Below are 23,807 nucleotides of genomic sequence, written 5' to 3' on the forward strand. Positions count from 1 at the left end.
ACTGACCTAATTTGAGAGCAAAATGAACAGTTCCAATGAAGTGTCATATCGTACTCGAAATATTAACTTGGTTTCTTTCTCCATGGATGCTGTCAGACATGCTGATTTTCTGCAGGCCTTTCTGTTTGCATTTGACATTTCCAACATTCATAATATTTTGCTTTTGTGTCAGACAAATCAAAGTGGCTTGAATACATTTGCATTTACATAGAGTGCAAAAAAATGGCATGCTGTTCAGAATGATTTGCCAAGTGCTCAAGCTCAATTACTGCACCTGTTGGATTGTTTAAATAAATTTATAAGCTAGCCACATTTTTAGAGACCAGGGGTTCTCCTCTGCCCACTCTGCTAATTATTCAAATTTATAACATTCATGAGGTTGCTCCTCTCATGTATGGGTAAAGACTTGGTGCAAAGTCTGCATTTCCTTGTCATACAACTTTAGCTGTGCTTACTGCAGAAATTGGCTTTGAACTGCTGTAAAAATCAGGCAAACCTGTTAGTAAAGAATTCAATTACGAACCACAGAAATGAACACAAATTAATCAAGACCAGTCAGTATGGATTTGTAAAAGGAATGCTGTACTTGACCAAGCTTACAATATTTTATTGAAGAAATAGCAGAAAGTACAAGCAAATGAAATGCAATGAATTTCATAGAGCAATTGATAAGTTACCATCTCAAGGACTTGGTCATTATACGTTGGGAGGAGTTTAAAAGAATGTATCCTGATGAATGGGAGAAGTTTGACAAGCAGGAATCAAAGGATGGGTTAAATAGACATTTCTTAGACTAAAAAATAATGGTGAGTGGTTTTCAAGCTAATGTGAACTGTTTGTTATCTCTCTCCATTGCTGTCCCAATCATTGCTATACAAACAAAACAAGAAGCATTTTCATGACAGGGCAGCATGGTGGCTCAGTGGTTAGCACTGCTGCCTCACAGCGCCAGGGACCCTGGTTCAATTCCACCCTCCGGTGACTGTCTGTGTGGAGTTTGCACGTTCTACCCACATCTGCGTGGGTTTCCTCTGGTTTCCTCCCATAATGCAAAGATGGGCAGGCTAGGTGGATTGGACATGCTAAGTTGCCCATAGTGTTCAAAGATGTGTAGGTTAGGTGGATAATAGGGGGATGGATCTGGGTGGGATGCCCTTGGGTCAGCGTGGACTTGTTGGGCTAAAGGGCCTGTTTCCACACTGTAGGGATTCTATGACTGTGATACTTGGCTTGTCAAGTTGAGGGAAGGAATGTTGCACATCTAAGAAGTTTTTATTATGATTTATCATTCATGCACAATATTATAAAGTGAAGGTTGACACTCCCCCAAGAAGGAAAACCAAAATACCCAAAGACGAGCACCTTGCCTCATAATCTGTAAAAGGATTGCAAAAAGTTGTGTAACCTGCCTTTCAACAATTTCTAGTGGTTAAATAAAATAAATCCCTGACACTCACTTTAAAATCAACCAGTAACAATTTATTTATCTATCTCTAACAGTGAACAAATTAACTAAACTAATAACAAACCAAATAAATCCCTTCTAACTATGAACTATTTCTGAATAAAACAAGATTCTAATGGTATGCTGTTCCAATAAATACAAATCCAACTTATATAAAATAAAAGTAGAATTTAGTCTCTCAAAATTACAGCCAGGGTACGTGGCTTCCAGAATGCTCTGTGCACTCTCCGCCTATTCTTCTGTCAGGAAGGTCTTCTCCATCAATTCTCTGTCAGGAATATTCACTAGTTGTTCGGTGGGTACCTCTGTTCTTTATATTGTGCCTTCTCTAATATGTCGGGGAGACTGTAAGAGCCAATGATTCTCTCTTGTGAGCTGAGAAATGTCAACTTTGGCGGATGGCAGTTAGCGCTCCTGTCTTTGTCCAACTGTCCTCTTCTTTTATACCCTTGATGACATATTAATTTCTTACAATAGGATTGGTCCTATGTTGTCAAAACCATCAGATTTAAATTTAGTTTTTTTTGGTCTCTAAGTACCTGGTTCAAATTGATTGGCTATATTCAAAAACTTGTTGTCTTAGTAAAAACTGCTGCTTGGCCTGCGAAGTGCACAGCCTTTTGTTACAAATGTTTCAATTTGGGTGCTCCCTGTGTACTTGCAAAATTTCCAACTGCTGGTCACGTACATCCATTTAAATCTCCATGCATAGAAAAAGCACATCATCATTTAAAGGGACCATGCAAAGCTTTTCACCCCGAGCATTTTACAAACACCATATTCTAATTTCCTACCTCTCAATCCAAAAGTACTGTACTCAACTTTGCAACAACAATCATGGGGCTGGATTTTATGGCTCCTCTCATGATGTATTTGGAGGTGGTAAGGGCATTAGCTTAGGCAGGATTGTGGCATGCTTCAACTCCTCCAAATTCCTGCAGCCATCAGAATTAGGTCAGACTTGAGGAGGACAAAGGTTGAACTATTGATCAGCCTCAAACTCCTGTTTCTGCTGAAATCCGTTCAGTGGTGGGTGGGCCTGTCAACTTGTAGTGTACATGACAGATAAAACCGGGTGGTCAGCTTGTCATCTACCCCATCTCCTACTTCCAGGCACTTGGTTCTCGATCGATGAATGCAATATCAATAAAGTGGAGAGCCGACTGAGAGCCAAGCTCTTGCCCTTGCTGTCAGCGCCCCCACCATGGGAAGCCCCTCCCATTATTACCTACCAGTAACCTGGGTTGTTTCTTGATCCTTTGCCTTTGTTGTCACTCTGGCAGGAGTCACAACCTTCCAGTGGTGCTTCAGTTGAAAAGAACGGTCAGCCTTTGATTGGCCAGTAGGTGAAGTTTCAGTTCCCGATTTCCTTCATTTGAGGAAAGGCCTGCAGGTGGAAACTTTATTGTCTGAGTGGCATTTAATACCAGTGGAGAAAGGAACATAGGTTGGCCTGCCAACCAGCAGGCAAAACTGTTGATGCATCCATACAATCCAGTCTTTTATGCAGTGAAAACGTACGATGAGAATTTGTACTTTAATCAATGACAAATCAAGCCAGTCGCTGAGCTTTACATTTCAAATATAGATTGCCAACAAGCAATTTGTGCCATGTATACCAAGTTTAAAAAAAAAACTTACCTCCTATTATTGAGATACAGCACTCCCAGCTGAGGCATTAGATATTTGAATGTACAATTAGATTCTTTCCCCTAAAATTCTGCTTTGTCTCAAACCCAGAACACCCTGCTCTACTCCTCCAGATAATTAGTCATGTCTCATAACAAACATGCTGCGGTTTCTGTTGAATATGGTAGTAGATTCCATGTTGTTTGTACATGCCCACCCAAAAAAAAAACACTTTAAGACTGAGTTAGGTTTGAAATTTAAGCTGAAACATGGCTCAGTACTTAAGTTTTGTAGAAGCTGTTTTATAAATACTATTGGGAATGATAACCTACAAGCGATTAGATATTGATGTTGTTTCTCTCTTAATCAATGTGGCCAGATTCCAATGTAGTTTATCAGCCAAAGCAGTAAGTTCTTGTTGATAAATGGGTTGATTTATTTTTACATATTACATTGTGGGCTGTAGATAAAGTGTCTCAGATCCTTCATAAAAACTGAGCAGTTATGGAACTGAACATTGTAGCAGATCAGTTAACAACTCTCTCACCCATTTTTGACATGAGAAAATGGGGTACTTGTGTTTTTCTTAATAATTATGGAGGAAATTGAGAGTGTCAGCAGGGATTTGCAATGAGCAGGTACAGGTATATTCAGAATCTTAGTTCCAAGTCTCCTGCTTCAGTTCAAAATAATCATAGTGGTTACATATAATTCAACTACTGTTTGGTCAATCATATTTTCTGTAAAGTTAACATTACCACAAAAATAAAATCATGTTTAATTCATATCTGTGAGTTGAACTCAGCCATCTCTCTTGTCGTTGGAGTCAACAATACTTTGTCACTAACACACAGTGTGTAAAAATTTAACTGGTGATTACAGATGCATGGCAAGGTATGCATGAGTTAAACATTTGCCATTATTTATTATACTTGCAATTGACAAACAGATGTGTAATAAAACATGATTATATTCAGCTTAAAAGCAACTGAGTTACGATAAACATAACAACAAGAATTGTATTCAGTGTTATGATAGAGAAAAAATGTTTAGATATGGATTGAAATTCTATGATAATGTTTTTGTTTTGAAGCATGGCGAGACTGATAACTTTTAGCAAAATACATAATTTTACAATCGTTGACTGGAGGTATATGCCAAGATTTGTAAAATAAGCAAACTAAAAATAATCTTGTCTAAACACTATTCAGTCAGCAACTTATCTGAAACTAGTTGGTCCTCCATTTGACTTAAAAAACGACATAAAATCCTTCTCTATGATTACACTTTATCTTCGCCCTCATGTGGATTCTTTATCTCAATAGAATGAATCCATAATAATTCTTCGTTCAGAAACAAAATCAGAAATTGCTGGAAAAGGTCAGCAAGTCTGGAAGCATCTGTGGGGAGAAATCAGAGTAAATGTTTTGGATTGGGTGACCCTTCCTCAGAACAGTTTCTGATTTATAGCATCCGTGGTTCTTCCTTTTATAATTATTAGTTCATGTGAGTTTGCTTGCATTCATTTCCTTTCCCAACTGTGCAACATTTAATTCCAGAACTTAATCTTTGGTGACGGATAAAGTGGCGATTCTTCCCTCTAGACAAGTGGGGTAAATCTTTTCAGTCACATTCATATTCTTAATAATTCAGCGTCTTCAATCTGAGCATGACCCCTCCCCCCACCCATATGGTGACTGAGGAGGGTGGGGTGGTCAGCATTTTTATTTCCTTCATGTGCAAGCCTAGCTGCTTCAATCTTTTATTGTCCCCAGTTTTTTATACAGCGACCTAAATGATGCAAAAACTTGTAAATTGATATTTCAATGGTTTTCTGTTGCTTGTGGCACCCTCAAAGGACATGTTCATGGTAATATGAATCACACAGGCTTTGTATCCAGATACAAATGCTACTTATTTTCTAAACCCCAAAATCAAACTCCATCCTATTTTGGAATTAAAGAAACAGTTTAAACTATAACTATCTGCGGAACTCGTATTCCTAATGACTTCTTGTGATGTGGAGACGAAGAGTTATTTAACACCAACGTACTGTTTTGGTCATTGTTTACAGATGTGAATATCTTGCACCATTTTCTCAGTAAAACAACCTGGGCATCCAATTACCCTTTAACAACAAGACCACTTAATCTTGGTGTCTGGCAGAATTCAGAACTCCTTTATTTTATCCTAAATGAAAAACAATTTCTCCAAACATAACTATCTTATAAACTTCATTTTTTTAAATATCATCCTCTGTAGACTTCAGAATGGGATTTTCTGACATCATTTTGAAAGGCTGTGCAGTAAAAAATTTGAACTCAGTCAATCCACAACCAACTTACATGTTGTGATTGAGAAAAATTTAAGTCCATTTTTGGATACAATCATAGAATCAAACAGTAAAGACTGTTCGGCCCATTCAGTTTGTACTGCCAAAAGATATCGATTGTTCTGAATTTTTGAAGACTGTTACAGAGATGGCACACAGTAGAGCTGGGAAATTAACTGTTGCCGTAACTGTTATGGAACTTAGCAGGCTATAAATTTGTAATGTTCATTAAATGTTATTTCATTTATTTTGAGAGACAGTAATTGTTGTAACACTATTCTTACATCATATTACGTATTTCACAAATGGCACGTCGGTCTCATTACTAGAAAAATAATTTTCAAACAGGTCACTGTTAAAGGATTAGAGCATAAGCCAAACTAAATGGTTGACAGAAGTGGTTGGCAGAGTATCAGCAAAACAGCTGCAGCCTTATTAGTTAGATAGGCAGAGTCACATAGGGATTTTGACGATACCTTACCTTACCCCAATCTTTTGTTAGCAAATGAATCTGTGAGGGTGTTGGGGGAAGACAGGATTGAATTCAGCTCTCTGTAGTTGAATGATACACTGGTATGCATTGTCAAATTTTACGTTGAAAGAATGGGCACTTGTATGAGTCACTGATATCTGGAGAATTGTAACCCAGCAAAGTCTGCACATTCAACAGAAGGGGAATAAAATTGGAGAAGCAGAAGCAGTCAAAGACCAGTTGGTTAGCACTTCTTTAGGTAAGGCTGATAAAAGAAACAAAGGAGATCTTAGCATTTATCAGGTTGGATGGAAGAGAAGGAGATTTATTATTTCAATCTCGAGTTTGGACCCTGTGATAATCACAGATACCAGGTGTTTGGGTTGTGTTGAATTACACTGAAGCTGAATTAAGACAAGTCAATGAGTCAACATTTCTTTATTGCTATGGAGTTTGAAAATGCCACTTGGCAAATTTGTGATTTTAACTTGAAAGCTTTTAAACTACAACTTGAAAACAAACTGCAGGATTGAGCAAATAAAAACTGTTTATGAGGCTGAAAGCTTGCAGTTCCTTACATTTTAACTTTCTGGCTTAGTTTTGGGTGATGATTTTTAATTTAAAAATATCTTCACTTCAAAAATCCATAGCTACATGTCATGAAAGGCTTGGAGGAAAGCTATTACATTTGCTTCAGTAACTTCACTGATTCAGCTGCAGATTTGATTTCAATGATTTTGAGTCAGCAGGGTCACTCACTGAGATTTCAAGCGTATGCAATAGCAGTTGAAAATTAAAATCCATTTAGTGTGCTAAAGTATTCAGTGAAAGCTGTAATTTGTATGATAGTTGGCACACCACTGCCTGTGACATGGCCTTTTCATGTTGTACGCTGTGTAGAATCCTGATTGAAGACAGGAGGTCATAGAGTCACAGAGTTGTACAGCTCAGAAACAGATCCTTCAATCCAACTTATCCATGCCAACCAGAGATCCTAAATTAATCTAGTCTCATTTGCCAGCATTTGGCCCATATCCTTCTGAACACTTTCTATTTATGTCCCCATCCAGATGCCTTTTAAATGTTGTAATTGTACTAGCCTCCACCATTTCCTCTGGTAACTCATTCCATACACGCACCACCCTCTGTGAGAAAAAGTTAATTCTGAGGCCCCTTTTAATTCTTTCCCCTCCCACCTTAAACCTCTAGATTTGGACTCCCCTATCCATGGAAAAAGGCTTTCGCTATTCACCCTATCCGTGCCCCTCATGATTTTATAAACCTCTATAAGGTCACTCCCCAGCCTATACAGCTCAAACCTTCCAACCCTGGCAACATCCTTGTAAATCTTTTCTGAACCCTTTCAAGTTTCACAACGTCTTTCCCATAGCAGGGAGACCAGAACTGAATGCAGTATTCCAAAAGGTGCCTAACTAATGTCCTGTACAACCACAACATGACATCCTAACTCTTATACTCAACTGACCAATGAAGGCAAGCATACCAAATTCCTTCTTCACTATCCTGTCTACCTGCGACTCCATTTTCCAGGAACTATGAACCAACCCAAGGTCCTTTGTTCGGCAACACATTCTAGGACCCGACCATTAAGTGTATACATCCTGCCCTGATTTGTCTTACAATGACCAACACCTTACATTCATCTAAATTAAATTCCTACTGCCACTCCTCAGCCCCTCAGTCCATTTTATCTCAGAGTGCAACAGCACCTTGATCACTTTCTACATTGTCCACTATGCCACCAATATGTTGTCATCTGCAAATTTATTAACTATGCTTCGGATATTCATATCCAAATCATTTATATAAATTGCAAAAAGCAGCTGACCCAACACCAATCCTTGCGGCACACTACTGGTCACAGGCCTCCGGTCCAAAAAGCAGCCCTCTGCTACCACCCTCTGTGTCCTACCTTCAAGCCAATTTTGTATTGCATGCCTAGCTATCTCTGGATTCCAATTGATTTAACCTTGCTAATCAGTCTACCCTGCAGAATCTTGTTGATCGCCTTGCTAAAGTCCATATAGACAACGTCCAGTGCTCTGCCTTCATCAGTCTTCTTTGTCACTTCTTCAAAAAACTCAATCAAGTTAGTGAGTCACAATTTTACATGTTGACAATCCATAACCAGTCCTTGCCTTAAGATATACATGTAAATCCTATCCCTTAGAATCCCCTCCAACAACTTACCTGCCATTGATGTCAGGTTCACTGGCCTATAGTTCCTTGGCTTCTCCAAATCACCTTTCTTAAATAATGGCACCACATTAGCAAAACTCCAGTCTTTCAGCACTTCATCCTTGGCTATCGATGATGCAAATATCTCAGCAAGGTGCCCAGCAATCATTTCCCACTTTCCTAGTTTCCCAAAAAGTTCTGGGACACACCTGATCAGGTCCCAGGGATGTATCAGATAACAAGGTGTAGAGCTGGATGAACACAGCAGGCCAGGCAGCATCAGAGGAGCAGGAAAGCTGATGTTTCGGGTCTGGACCCTTCTTCAGAAATGGGGGAGGGGAAGGGGGGTCCGAAATAAATAGAAAGATGGGGAGGCGATGATAGAAGGTGGATAAAGGAGCAGATAGGTGGAGAGAAGACGGACAGGTCAAGGAGGCGGGAATGACGCCAGTAAAGGTGAGTGTAGGTAGGGAGTTGGGATGGGGGTTGGTCAGTGAGGAGGGAGGGGCGGGTAGGTGGGAGGGAAGATGGACAGGTCAAGGAGGCGGAGATGAGGGATGTATCCACCTTTATGCGTTTTATGACGTCCAGCAAGTCTTCCTCTGTAATATGGACACTTTTCACAATATCACTATTTAATTCTCCATGTTTTCTGGCCTCCATATCCTTCTCCACAGTAAATACTGGCGCGAAATACTGGTTTAGTGTCTTACCCATCTCCTGCAGTTCCACACATGAATGGCTTTGTTGACCTTTAAGGGACTCTATTCTCTCCCTAGTTACTCTTTAGTCCATAATGTATTTGTGGAATCTCTTTGGATTCTCCTTAATCCTATTTGTGAAAAATATCTCTTGTCCCCTTTCTGCTCTCCTGGTTTCCCTCTTGAGTTTACCCTATTGCCCTTATACTCCTCTAGGGATTCACTTGATCCCAGCTAAGCTATACTTGCTGTATGCCGCATTCTTTTTCTTGTCCAGAGCTTTAATTTCTCTAGTAATCCAGCATTCCCTACACCTATCAGCCTTACCCATCATATTAACAGGAACATACTGCCTCTGGACTTTCATTATCCCAGTTTTGAAGACCTTCCACTTTCCAACCGTCCCTTTTCCTGTAAATAGTCTCTCCCAATCATCAAAATTAGCCTCACATGGCACTAAGATTTACCCAGGTATTACTCCCCTCAAGGCCCTATTTATTAAACTCCTGCCTAATTTCCTACGTTGTCTCTACACAACCTCCATTCCTTTTCTTCCAATGTCATTGGTACCCACACATACAATGACCTCCTGCTGGTCACTCTTCCCTTTGAGAACATTCTGCACCTTCTCTGAGACATCCTTGATGTTCTGATGTCTTGCTGTCAACTGCAGAAACATCTGTCTGTGTCCCTGACTAGAGAGTCCCCTGTCACAATTGATTGCTTGGAACCTGAAATACTTTTCATTACAGTCAAGCGAGTCTTCGCATGAGAAATCTGGCTGTTGGTGCTACATTCCCCTGAAAGTCCACCACCCCCTACATTTTCCAAAACAGCATACTTGTTTGAGATTGGAATCAGCCACAGAAGACTCCTGCACTACCTGCTCACCCCTCCTACCTTTCCTGGAAGTAACCCATCTAACTGACTGTATCCGTGGTTTTCTACCTTCCTGAAACTGCTATCCAGCAAAGTGCACTGCCTCTAACTGCTGCTTGAACCAATCCGGCTATCCGAATGGATTCACAACAAAACACATTTTCTGTAGCCATACTCATCAGTAACATTGAAATTATCCCTAATCTCCTACATCCAACAGGAAGAGGACATCACTCTACTACAGGCCATCTCTTAAACAATCTATAGACACAGAAACTAGAACAGTCTTACTGCTCTAAAAACATTGCTCTGGATAACAACACCTATTTTTAAGGTCTAAGTTAGAAACATAAGAATGTCAATGTTAACAATTCAATAAAGGCTTGCTGCAGGTTGATAAAAGATTAAAAACACTGTCACAATGTCTGCCATTACACTGGAGCGTATTGCTATATGTTGGAATATTATTTGCTATTATACCAGAGCGCATTAATTCTCCAAAACCAATTCCTCTTGTCAGCTGAGCCCAATATGATCTATTCCAGTAGTTGCAGGATATCTTTGTTTTTTACATGTGATGCAGATTATGCACAAAAGCTGCTGGAAATTAATGGGAGAGAGAAAGTGAGTGACCCTGACAAGAGAAACAATGTTGCCTTACGTGTATGAAAGCATTATGTCATTTAGACCGGCAACAAATCTTGAACCACAGTGGATCATACAACCCATTTGAACTTTACTCTCATAGCTCATCATGGCACTTTTTTATGCCTGGGAATAAATTACAACATTATTACTTGCTTACAACCAGCTGCAGTGCCACAGTTATTTCATTTGTGAGAGAGGGATGTAATTGTGATTTGCAAAAAAATCCTCAAATGTGGAATATAATTGAAAATTTGCTGTTATTCATCACATTTCACTGGTGAGGTTACACTACAGAACTTTCTGTGCCCCTGAGTCTTCCTGCTTGAAACTTTTCCATTTTCTATTATTTGTAATTTCCAACTAAAGCTCTTACAAGCTTAATGGGCAGTTGTGGATGGCTGAGAGGATCACTTTACCTAAGTAAAAGAAAACACTTACAATCCAGTCTATTTAACATAATGGTCTGTATTTTGCATTAATAGGAGTGGTGAAGCTGTCAGAGCTTTCTGTTTTTATGAAGTAAATGAGACAGCTGCTCCTTGGCATGCACAAGTGCAATTGAACTTAAAAATCCAGCAGTTGCATTATGAATTATTATGTTTCTTCACAAGTGATGTTGAAACAGAAGCTAAAGGTAAAGATGGCATTAAAATGCGTACATCAACATGAAGCAGGATTATGCACTGACTAGTTTTCAATTAAACATTTCAATTTATGTCAGGGCAGGTTCATTAAGGAGTAAGTGATTTTTTAAGATTGTGATACATGATAAATACATTTTCCAATCTGATTGGTTGAAGATTGTTTTGTGCCCTATTCACAAATATAACAGAGTATAATTTGAGAAATTGGAGGCAATAAAAGTGAATTCTCACTAAGCTGGGATATGGAGGTTTTTCCTATGCTGAATGGCTGAGTAAATTGTATGCATGTTCTCTGGAGTTTACAAGAACAAGCAGTAATCTCATTAAGATTGTTATGGACCAGACCAGAACCCCTCAAAATTTAATGGGAAGATAGCCTAGACCATAATGATTTTCTTATTTCAAAGGTAAATGCAAGGTGCTGTGTTTCAGATGCAAATTGATTGGTCAAACTTCTCAACATTAAGCAAAACGCAATTTATTTGAACACTGCAGTTAAAATACAACGAAAGGAAGAGGAAGGTGGAATAACTTAACTCTATTGGAAAACTTAACAGAATAATAGATTATTTTACTCTGAATCGTAACTGTTCCAATATAGTAACATCCCATAAACACACCCTTGGCAAAAATGGCAATTTCAGTAAAACAGATGGTCTCACATGCAATCCCACCAGCAAGAAAAAGATACATTCCGCAGCTCCCCAGAGAGAGAGAGTGTAGCAGCTGGGAGAGATTCACTGCCTTCCAACCCTGCTAAGACCCTAGAAACAACTGCTGAAAGCTAACTAAAATCCTGAATTTATGTGAACTTGACCACACTCTCTCAGGCTGTTTCTATTGCCCCAACTTAAAAAAAAACTCAAGGCCACATGAGTTACTTGTCTTCTCATAGTCTGCATGGCACTTGACCCCAATCTCTCTCTAAAAGAAACCAGGACAAAATACGTCCCTTAAAACCACAGCGTCATCACAAAGATAGATACGATTCTGAAGGGGCTTGATCAGGTAAACAATGAGAGATTGTCTATTTTTGTCAGGGAATCTAAAACATATGGATTCGGGTTTAGTGTAAGAGGTTGATCAATTAGTGTTGACAGAATGAAAAATTTCTTCACTCAAAGAGTCATGAATCTTTGGAATTCTCTGCTCCAGAGGCTTGTTAATGCTTTATCATTGAGTACATTTGAAGCCAAGGTAGGCAGCTTTTTGGTCTCTTGAGGAAACCAGGGGGATGGCAGCAGACAAGAGTATGCAGTTGAAGCCAGAGATCAGTCGTGACCGCATTTAATGATGGACCAGGCTCGATAGCCCATTTGCTCGACTCTTGTTCATATTTCTTGTGTTCTTGTCATATTGGATCAGACATCTGGTTAGAGCAAATCTATGATCCAAAGTCTGCAAACAGTTTGTGAGAAACTGATGACATGGTGAATGATGAGTGCTGTTCTTTCACTGCTAAGTGCAGAATGTGGGCTGATAACATTACTATTTACCAGTTCACTAGAGCAATATTTTCTTCCCAAATCCACAAGAAATAGTGGGAAAAAAAATCGGTGATACAAAATAAAAGCTTTTCAATGGAAGCATAAACTTGATAACTGGATAACCTCACACTTGTCCATGTTAAACTTCATCTGCCAAATTTTAACTCATTCACCTAACCTATCCTTATCCATTTACAAATTTCTTATTTCTTTATTGCAACTTACTTTCTCAACTATTTGGTGTCACCTGCAAATTTGGCTATAGTGCATTCTATTCCTGCATCCAAGTTATTAATATAGATGGTAGATTGTTAGGATCCCTGGACTTAACCCTGTGGCAACCAATTAATTATATGTTGCTGACCAGAGAAAAGACCCATTTATCTGTATGATTCTGTGACTCTGTAATTTTGACTCCTTTTTGTTTGTCAATCTTCTACGCATGTGAATAAATTACATCTAACTCCATGTGATCTTACTTTGTGTACTAACCTTTTGTGTGACACCTTATCAAGTGCCTTCTGGAAGTCCAGAGAAACAAAATCCACACAAGACAATTATCCACTTTGCTTGTCACATCTTTGAAGAACTTTAGCAAGTTAGTCAAACATGATTTACCCTTCATAAGTCCATGATGACTCTGATAGATTATATTTTGACTTTCCCAAATGTCCTATTATAACTTCCTTAATAATGGATTCAAACAATTTTCCAAGAATAGATGTTAAATTAACTTGTCTATAGTTTCCTACTTTCTGCCTCCCTTCCTCTGTTATTGATTATTATTTTTCCACTCTGCTGGAACCTTTCCCATATACAGGGAATTTTGCAATGTTATAACCAGTGGATTGATTATCTCTGCTGCCACTTGCTGCAAAACATTAGGATTAAGCCATTAGGCCCTGGAGACTTGTTCGCCCCTAATCCTGAGTTTACTCAGTGCGTTATCCCTCATTATGATGATTGCTATGAGTTCTACCCATTCTACAACCTTTGCATTGCCTGTTAATATTAGGACGATACTAGATCCCCCACCATGAAAACTGAAGCAAAATATTGATTCAGTGTCTCATCCATTTCTGTGTTCCCCACTATTAACTCCCAACTCTCATCCTCAAGTGGACCAACATTAGCTTCAGCTGTTTTCTTCCCTTTTACATTCTAATCATAGTTTTTGCTATATGTTTCTACATGAAAGGATCTACTTCTCGGAAAGTAAAAATTGTCCCCTTATGGATTTGATACTGGCTTTGAAATACCTTACCTAATAAGGAAGGATGAGAATAAGTCAAAATTAGGCAATCAATCCTTATGAGGCAGACAAGTCTATAGTGCTCCAGGGTGTTCTTGATTATTGATTAACTAGTCAAATTAATGAGCCCCAGTAGAATAGACTAATAACTGGGAGCCTCAGGTTCTTTAGGCATAGCTCCAGAATATCATGCAAACTCATAGAGCTTAGTGTGTTTAACTCAAAGGTAGTATTCATTTGTGCAATCATCTGGAAAATTAGCAGTGCTTCTGTGCACAGTTGGAGGGCTGTAATCCTTGAGCTTTGTCAGCTGAAGCCTATCTGGAGAAAGCCAAATTGTATGTTGCCTGAAAGAAAGAGAATGCTCTATAGATGGCTAAGTAAAGCTATATGTGTGTGGATTTCTCAGTGCTTTGGTGTACAAATTATTATACATGGCAAGAAGATTTTGCAAATGGAAGATACCCAACTAATAGAGCAAGCTTAATGAAAAGGCCACAGTAGAATAGTATAATAACTGGAAGGTAAATAAAACTGATGGGGCCTTTGTGGTACAGTGGTAGTGTCCCTACCTACCCCAAAGGTACATCATTGAACAGGGTGATTAAAATATTTACAAGCAAAATATTTAAACCAATGCAGAATAAGACAGTCTGCTGAAGTTGGAATGAGGCACATCATAAGGCTAATATAAAAGAAGCTTCAGCTGGTACTTATGGTACAGTGGTAGTGACCCGACCACTGTGTCAGAACACCTGGATTAAAGTCTCCCCTGCTCTAGGGGTGTGTCATAACATATCTGAACAGTTTGGTTAAAAAAAAAAGCTTTTCAAAAAGAAAGTCTGGTTGGCTAAATTCTAGTATTTGGGGTTCTTGTGGCACAGTGATGGTAATGGCCTCTGCATCAGAAGGTCCAGATTCAAGTCCCACCTAACCACCTACCCTATCCCTGTAACTCTGCATTTCCCATGGCTAACTCACCTAACCTGTACATCCCTGGACACTATGGGCAATTAGGCCAATCCATCTGACCTGCATGTCTTTGGACTGTGGGAGAAAACCAAAGCACCCAGAGGAAACCCACAGAGACACGGGGTTAAGTGAGTGGATAACACCCTGTCCATATCTCTGCAACCTCTCCCTCTTGTCCTCTCCACAGCTTGATTTTCCATCTTGCATTGTCAGCCAAGTTGAATACGTTACTCTCCATGTCTTCATCAAAATCATGAATTTACATTGTAAATAGCTGAGACCCTAGTCATCATCGATGATCACTCATTAATGAGTATGAAATTCTGTGTCACTGGTCACCGTTCTGTGGGTCCTTGTGCGGCTAATGAGCTCAATCCTAGGGGCACATCTCTGACCGTACACTCGCTTTCCAGGAGGTGGAATTGGTCTTGGACTCAAGATCACTGGCATTCCTTTTTCAGGCTCTTTTTCTTGCTGGTGAGTGTTCTCAATTGTGTCCCTTCAGCGAGGCAGTTCTCCCAAGTCTGTTTCTTCTGAGTAAGTGTCTCCCAGGGATTGATATCTATGTTGGATTTCTTGAAGGAAGCCTTCACGGTGTATTCAAAGCGCTTTCTTTGCTCCATTCTTATTTGGATGCCCTCCATGAGCGAGATGAAGAAGATTTGCTTTGACAGTTGGACCTCAGGCATCCTAAGCACATAGTTGGATCAGCAAAGTTGGTTTCAGATAATTGTGGCCTTGATGCTTGTGCTATTGGCTCCTTCAAGGATATTGATGTCAGTATGCCTGTCCTCACAGCTGATGCAGAATATCCATCTTAAACAGCATTGATGGTATTTCTCCAGAGCCTTGGAGATGGTCCAAGTATCTGAGCAATAGTAGAAGAGATGGAGGTTTGACAGCCTTATACATCAAGATCTTCGTATTAGCAAGGATGTCATAATTGTCAAAGACCCCGATTCGAAGGATAGTTTGGATGTGTTGTTGGATGAGAGGTGGCTTTCTAGGTAGGGGAATTGTTGACATTTGAGAGGATTTCTCCTTGATCTTAATGGAGAGATAAACTGTCTTCTTGAAGTTGAGGCTGAGACTAATTCTTCTACTTGAGGCTTCAGAACTGACCCTGTGACAATCCACTTTTAGCAACCTGCCGACTTGAAAATTCCCTGTTTATGTCTATTCTCTGCTTCCTAACCATTAACGAGTCCTCATATCCCGAAGAATGCTTTGAATTGTTCAACAAGGTTACTTTGGAAGTATTATTATGAAACCTCAAAAATGCATACATTCTTAATAAATGTTTTACATTTTTAACTTTTAAAAGATGATACTTGAATGGGCATTTGTAAAATAAGTTTTTAAGTGTGAAATTCGTGAAGCATTTTTAAAAGAAGAATTCAATATTTGGAAACCATAATTAATTATTTACCTAAGAACAATTGTATTTCCCTTGTAGCCTTCAAATCTGAGTGCATTACAGAATGATCCTTAATACTTCTTCACAAAAAGCCATTCTTTATAATTGAAGGTCAATGAAGGATAAGAGATGGCAAAGTGGCCTGACATCAAATCCCACCCCCTCCCCCGCAAGATCTATCATTATTTACATATTGTATATTGTGCTGCACCAGGATAGATTTACCAGGATATTTCTAATAAAGAAAGAAGGCTAACAGCATTGCACAGACATTCATACAGTACAGTATCTGTAAACATTACATGTTGTGTGAACATTAGCCATTAACATGCTGTGCTGACTACAGATCCTACGGCCAAGCAGTTTTGATTGCACCAGCATCAGGAAACAATCCCTGTAATGGCTTTGAGGTATAAGCAATATACTGCAGCCTAGAAAGATTTACCTGAGTTACCAAAGTACCAATCACCTTCAAGATCCCATATTGCACACATGGTGTAGGAACTGTTTACTTCAAGCCAGGAACATAATCCCTTCCATAGCACTAAAGATGGCTAGGCTCTACACTTTTCATTTCATAGTTGCAGCTAGACAGATATTCATACAGCTAATGATGTGAAGTGAACATATCTTTACAAATAAAAGAATGTATTTTCAGTGAAGTGTCACCCATGCGCCTGATTTCCAGTAAGATTCAGCTTGATGTGACATTTCATTGTTGCATCGTTTTGTGAGGAACTGAAATTTAATTATTCATCACTTATGCCTGACATATACACATTTCTGGAATAAAAGTGATGTTTGAAGTAAGTTAGGCATGATGCTAAATGAACTAAATCAGATCCTATCAGGAACATGTTGATAAAAGTCAAACTCAGAATAAATGCAACCTCCAGCTGTTTGATTTTCAGTTGCTTGCCTGTATTTAAAACTTGACTGCTGATTTTTATTTCATCTGTAAATTGCCTCACTATGATGTACAACTATTTTGATCCTTTCCTCATCGATTGCAAATTTTAATATTTAATTTTTTAGAACCTGGAATGACAATGTGCTGCTAAAATAAGTACAGCACAGAAATGGTTTAATGGTCTATAAAGAAATTATATGACGGCCATTACATTTGAACCTATTTGTAGTTTTGATCAGGACTTTGTGCTGCCAGATGCTAAAGCACTTAGGTATATTGAGAAGGAGGAAGCCTCTTGTCCTTTAGCAAATGTAATGTACACTGTCACAAAAAGAGTTATAAATATGATTCAAATGATGGATGAACTGACAGATACAGAGTTCAATACGCATTGCACACTAAGAATCTCATTCATTGCATTTGACGATTGTAATTTATGATGGAGTGAACATTTTATCAACCACCTTTATCAATTTAAATGCAATACTTTCAGTAAATGAAATAAAATGTTATTTATTTCTCTGCTCCAAATCTAGGACTGTGTTTACATTGACCAAAGTGACGAATAATGTTCTTTAGCTATGAACAAAATATAGTCATTGCAATGGGTCTGTTAGTTGTTCTTTTATGGATGTTCTTGGCTAAGTGCTCTGTTGCCTTTTCTGTTTTACCAATAGGTGATTCAGATTGATTTTGAAGAATTTGACTTGGAAATAGGCTACGACACTCTCACGGTCGGCGATGGAGGAGAAGTTGGTGACCCTACCACTGTGCTGCATGTGTAAGTACATTATTGATCATCCAGTCTGTATTCAAATTGTCTGCTTCTATCAAGTGTTTTAGATTATTATGCCTGAAAAACCGAATAGAAAATTATAGAAGTATGCTGTGACTGTTGCAGCCTTTATTAATCAAAAGGGATGGATAGTAAACCTCTTAGCAGAACTGAGTAAAAGAAAAATGGTCAGTGCAGTAAAAGTAAAAATATGATTTCTATTAGAACAGTGAAAAGATTTTGGAAAGGCAGAAGTTGAGTAAAGCTGAACCACTGTAAGATGGAAATAAATATAATGGAACATGAATGGGAATAGGTTAAAATTAAAACTGATTCCTAAGGTTTGAAGTCGCTGAACTCAAGATCCAATTGGATTTTACTTATTTGTTTACTCATATGCTTAGAATCCTGTTAGAATTGATTTATTTTTAAGTTTTAATATTATTTTTGTGTACTTTTGATCTTAACTGTCAGCTTTAATCCCACTTTCCCTGGTCCATCAGGTTTCAATAACGCAAAGCTGCTCTAACAACAGAATATACACAATGTTCTTTATTAAAGGAAAGTACACTATAAAAATACTGCAAAAATGTTAACCATGCAATGTTTACAATCCCAATTGATCCCTTTTATGTGGACTTGTCTGAAAATCAGACTAGAGCAGGTGATCAGCCCACTCCATTTCCGTCGTTGATCAATCAACCTTCCCAAACCTCGCTAAATTTTTGCTACAAAGCAAGCTGCTTTATACTCGCTCCATACAAAGAAGCTATGGATTCAAATTCTTTCAAACTGTCCAGTCTCCAGAAAATGATCAGTTTGACCACCAGCAAATATCACAAAAATGAGTTCCTCTCTGCTCCTATGATGCTGCTTGGCCTGCTGTGTTCATCCAGCCCTGCTGTCTCAGATTCTCCAGCATCTGCAGTTCCTACTATCTCTGTGTTTCCATGTTGTTTGTTCAATTAACTCATTAGGACCTGCTTGTGTCTCCTTGGAAAAGAAGCTTACCTCTTGCCGTAAAGATCTTTGACATGGAACATCAGCTTACACCCACTGTTCACCACTTATATGTTATTTTATCTGCTGTATAATAATTGCACAGCAACATTTCATGACAATCACACATTCAGCTGATAAATAGTCCACATGACCACATCTGATTGATTGTGTCTGTTTTGAACAAAACCTCTCCGATGTTACTGTGTCAGCAGAGTCCATTACTTCTTGATGTAAATAAACAAACACATTCTCTCTTTAAACAAAAATCACTTTAAAATCCCATGACCTTTCTAATCATTGGGTCTTCACCAATTTTAATATGGTTTCTCTTCTCATTTCGGTCTGGTTTAATTTCATTTTGCCTCACCTAGTAAATTTTATGTCAATAGCTACATAATATAAAATCCAAATTCTAAACTTATTTGTCAGGGAAAATACTGACAAAATGGGTTATCACTCACTCACAGGCCAAACTAACAAATTTTATCAGACAACTAAAACTTATATTTGCCTCACCTGAAGGAATATTTTTATGTGGTTCAGAAGTTCAATGCATTTCTGTTCATCTTTTCCTGGAGTCTCAGGAATTCTAGAAATTGCTTTGAAAGATTTTTAGCTTTTGTTTCCCAGTCTATGTTAACTTCTGGAGCTTGTAGATCAGCTGGAGTTGCACACTTTGACACTTGTTACTACCTCTCTCTCAAGTCCTAAACCTGTTTCAATTAAATTTTGTCACATCTATGTTCCCAACTTTCAACTCTGATAACTCTGACTCACCTGCCAATGTTTCTAACTCTAAATCTCCTGGCAAGGACGTCCTTTAACAAATGTCCTCCTGACAAGTCCTATCCTTGGCCAGCTGAAGCAATCTCAGTAATATGACTTTCTTTAGATCCATTTAATGTCAGTAGCTTTGCAAAATTCAAACTGAGCTGTGCATCCATACCATCAGAATGTATGACTCCAAATTCATTTGCATAATTCATGTCCAACAGAAAAGGTGTCACTGACCTTCCATAAGCTTAGAATACTTCTCTCGAGTCAATCATGAAAAGGATATCCTGGAACACAAGGGTTCCTTTTTGGCCGTCACTTCAGCTTTTCTCTTAAAGCCACATAACAGTATCTGACACTGAAAGAAATTGGCAATTTAAGATATTTCCTTTAGTAATCTTACATGCATTATAATTAACTAATTTTGAGTCCATTAGCTGAATAAAGATATATGCCATTCAGGTGAATTTTAATATTTTCCCACATCTGCATTGTTCTAAAAACTACTTTGAATTATATTTATAAATATTGTTCATCAGCCTGAATAGATACATTATGATACACCTCTGGAGCATGTGGGGCTTGGACCTGAACCTTCTGACTCAGAGTTAGGAGCGCTACCACTGTGCCATCAAAGTCCCTAAAAATTGGGAAGAGTGACAAAATTAGTAGGTAAGGTTTGAACCTAGGCTGGGAGACCTTAGTGGATTTCCAATCCCTCACCTCAACCACACAGCCAACTACAGGCACAAAGACACATTATTATAATACGTAAAAGCTGCACAAATGGAAATCCCACTTTGCATGACATTTGTGCTAATGAGAAATTAAGTAATATGAGTCAGAATTGATTATTCAACAATGTTAGCGCTGATGGTCCAGCTAAATTCCACGTTCCTACATTACCACACACTGTTATGCTGGAGGCAGAGGAGCAATGGGAGGCTGTAAATGAAGCCAAATTAATTAAACAGCTTGAGAGAAGGCGGTGACCGCCTTGGTCCTATTCATGAAGCAAAATATTGTTGATTGAAGTGTATTTTCCCAGGTGCTACATACAAGTTTCGGCAAACTGTGCATCTGCAATAAAAATTTAGAGGAGACCTTTTTTTGTCATTTCTGGAACCTGGTTTGTTAGAGTTATCTGCACACAGTGAATGCTGGCTGAGGCAGCCAAACTGATCTTTAACTTTTGTAATGTAAGTTCAGATCAGGGAATCAGAATGAACACTGAGGGATTGACCAATTTACTGTTCACTGTTTCACAAGACAGGTAATTAATGTTCTCTTTGCTAGGGCAGGCTGATACATACAATTTGACAGTATTCACAGAATGGAAGATTGAGTGTGAACAAATTGATTTAAAAGAGTTATTTTAAACTTCATTGCTTGGGCATTAAATTAAAGGAATGGATCACCTACAGGCTGAAGTACATCCCTGATTTACAATCCATCGATTTGTATTGAGTTCTACAAAAAGTGGTCATTGTGCTCCACCAAGTTATCATTCAGTCTGTGAAACTGAAAATTATCTCCAAATCTACAGAATGACACCAAATGCACAGCAGAGGAGAAACAACACTGAAGTGACTGAATATCCTATTGAAACAAAGGAAAATTTATATTCACTATTGTGTTTCCATCCTATTTCTTTCTTCCGATCAAACGTGGTTTATGGCCCTTTTATTTCCCAATGCCTTTCTACAAAAATGTTCAACATGTTTAATGTTCAACCTGCAACTTTGAGCCGTAGGGTTCTGTTTAATATCTTCCCTTAAACACTGACACCTAAGCGTATGTATAGCTTCAAAAGCTGTATATGCCAATCACTGCCTATTGCAGCCATTTGGTGCTTTTATGTCTCTGTCCCTGTTTCATGGTTAGTTGAAGTATTATGTGCTATGCTGCTGGGCATTTCTGTAAAGTTGTTCATGTCAGAAGGGACTGGATTTTTCCAAGGAGTCTGAAGGATTGTGAAGGCCTGACAGTAGAAAGCCTGTGCTATCATTCACGAGGGCTATGGTTGGTGTGCTTTGTGAGCTACAGAACAAGAGGGGAAACAGAGTGAAGACAGCAAAGTGGAGAAGCTGAGCATAAAGGAAACATTGACAAAGAGGCTAGTCAATAGGAGGCCATGCTCCTGCAGGGAGAACTACTCCTCGTTGGATCTCAGCCAGAAATAGTTTGTAGAGTGGATACAATTCACGAAGGAGGTGGTGATTAACCTGTACCACCTGCACCAACTGGATGTGTTGCTGCATTGTAAGGGAAGAGTGGCACTGCCAATGGCTGTGAAGATCATCTCCAAATTTCTATGACTCAGGATCATCTCAGAGCTAATAATAGTATTCTAGGTAGCTGTGGGAGTCAGTAGGAACAGCACCTCATATTTCGCTTGGGAACCCTGCAGCCCAATGGTATCAATATGGACTTCACAAGCTTCAAAATCTCCCCACCCCTTACCGCATCCCAAAACCAGCCCAGCTCGTCCCTACCTCCCTAACCTGTCCTTCCTCCCACCTATACACTCCTCCCACCTCAAGCCCCACCCCCACTCCTACCTACCAGCCTCATCCTGCCCCCTTGACCTGTCCGTCCTCCCTGGACTGACCTATCCCCTCCCTAACTCTCCACCTACACCCACCTTTACTGGCTCCATCCCCGCCTCTTTGACCTGTCCGTCTCCTCTCCACCTATCCTCTCCTTTATCCATCTTCCATCCGCCTCCCCCTCTCTCCCTATTTATTTCAGAATCCCCTTTCCTGCTCCTCTGATGCTGCTTGGCCTGCTGTGTTCATCCAGCTCTACACCTTGTTATCTCATATTCTCCAGCATCGGCTGTTCCTACTATCTCTGAACGAAATTTTGAAGCCTTTTCTCTCTTTCATAAATGCTGTCAGACTTGCTGAATATCTCCAGCAATTTATGTTTTCACCTGCATCAACTCTTTTCTTCCTAATTGATCTAGAATACTTATTGTCCAAGGAAAGTGAAAATATAAATGCCAATGTAATGACTACCAGCTAATGCATTACCCAGGCAACTTTCAATTGCAGGACTAAGTCCAAGAACAGTTGGACTTATAGCAGGGCTTCCTAAGGTGGGGATCTGGACCCACAGGGATCATCAGCTGACATTTTGGCATCACAAGTTCTGAGGTAGCAACAGTTGCAGGGAACTTTCACAAAGTTTTAACAATGTACTCCCCACTCTAACCAGCCTTTGCTCTGTCTCAGTTTTCACTGAAGAGTGACTGTAATTTTCAAGTCTCGAAACAGGGTCACAGTTGAAAAGTGTTTGGGAATCACTTTCTTTTACATACTATGTGAGAAATAAAACTATGCCCCTGGTTTCAATGGCTTCGTGAACAATTCAGTAATGGGTATGGAGGCAGTACTTTCTGGGTGTCTATCAGGTTGGCAGTGAAAATTCAACTGTTTCCATCTGAATCTTTGATTGTGTTAGGGCACAATCAGCTGGTGCTGCAGCTGTATCCAGTGACTTTTGCCAGAAAATGTCCATGTGAAAAGAATTTACACCCAAGGAGTTCGCACCCCACCACCAGACACCACCTTAGTCAAATGTCACAAGAATTACCTTATAATCCTTACAAGTAAGTAATGATATTTTAAATGAAGTCCTAGAAAACAGCTCATGGCAAGGACAGTATTGTAAGTTACAATCCTTTCAAGACAGGGAGGTTAAGGGACAGCACTGGCCAAATATCATGTAGCATGTTAAAATCATGCAAAACATTCTAAGAGATAGCAAGAACTGCAGGTGCTAGAGTCAGAGCTAACACAGTGTGGAGCTGGAGGAAGACAGCAGGCCGGGCAGTATCAGAGGAGCAGGAAAGTTCACATTTCGAGTCAGGACCCTTCTTCAGAAAACATTCTAATTTTTTTTTCAAAGTGGAAAATAGCTTGATCTTCATTATTATTGTTAAAACCTCATCTAACTTCCTTTTGTTTTTACATTGACGGATTCACAATCTAAAAATATTCTGACATACTGTGCTGTGATGTTATAGAAGTAAAATAATATATTTTCCATGGATGTGTGGTTAATTAGTATTATCCTTTGTTGCAATTTGTTACAGATGGGATCAGAAATAAGATACTGTAATTTTGGGGAGATAGTAGGAACTGCAGCTTCTGGAGAATCTGAGACAACAAGGTGCAGAGCTGGATGAACACAGCAGACCAAGCAGCATCGTAGGAGCAGGAAGGCTGACATTTCAGGCCTAGAC

At 39.1% G+C, this 23,807-nt stretch overlaps 1 protein-coding gene across 1 annotated transcript in view; it reads left to right on the forward strand.

Moving 5' to 3' along the window:
* csmd3b (CUB and Sushi multiple domains 3b) overlaps positions 1-23,807 on the forward strand; it is a 1,719,816-nt gene that overhangs the window by 1,191,730 nt on the left and 504,279 nt on the right. Inside the window, 1 exon segment of the mRNA XM_048595770.1 lies at positions 17,685-17,788. Coding sequence (XP_048451727.1) covers positions 17,685-17,788 — 104 coding nt within the window.

This window comes from Rhincodon typus, chromosome 4, assembly GCF_021869965.1.
Source record: "Rhincodon typus isolate 14 chromosome 4, sRhiTyp1.1, whole genome shotgun sequence".
Lineage (NCBI taxonomy): Eukaryota > Metazoa > Chordata > Chondrichthyes > Orectolobiformes > Rhincodontidae > Rhincodon > Rhincodon typus.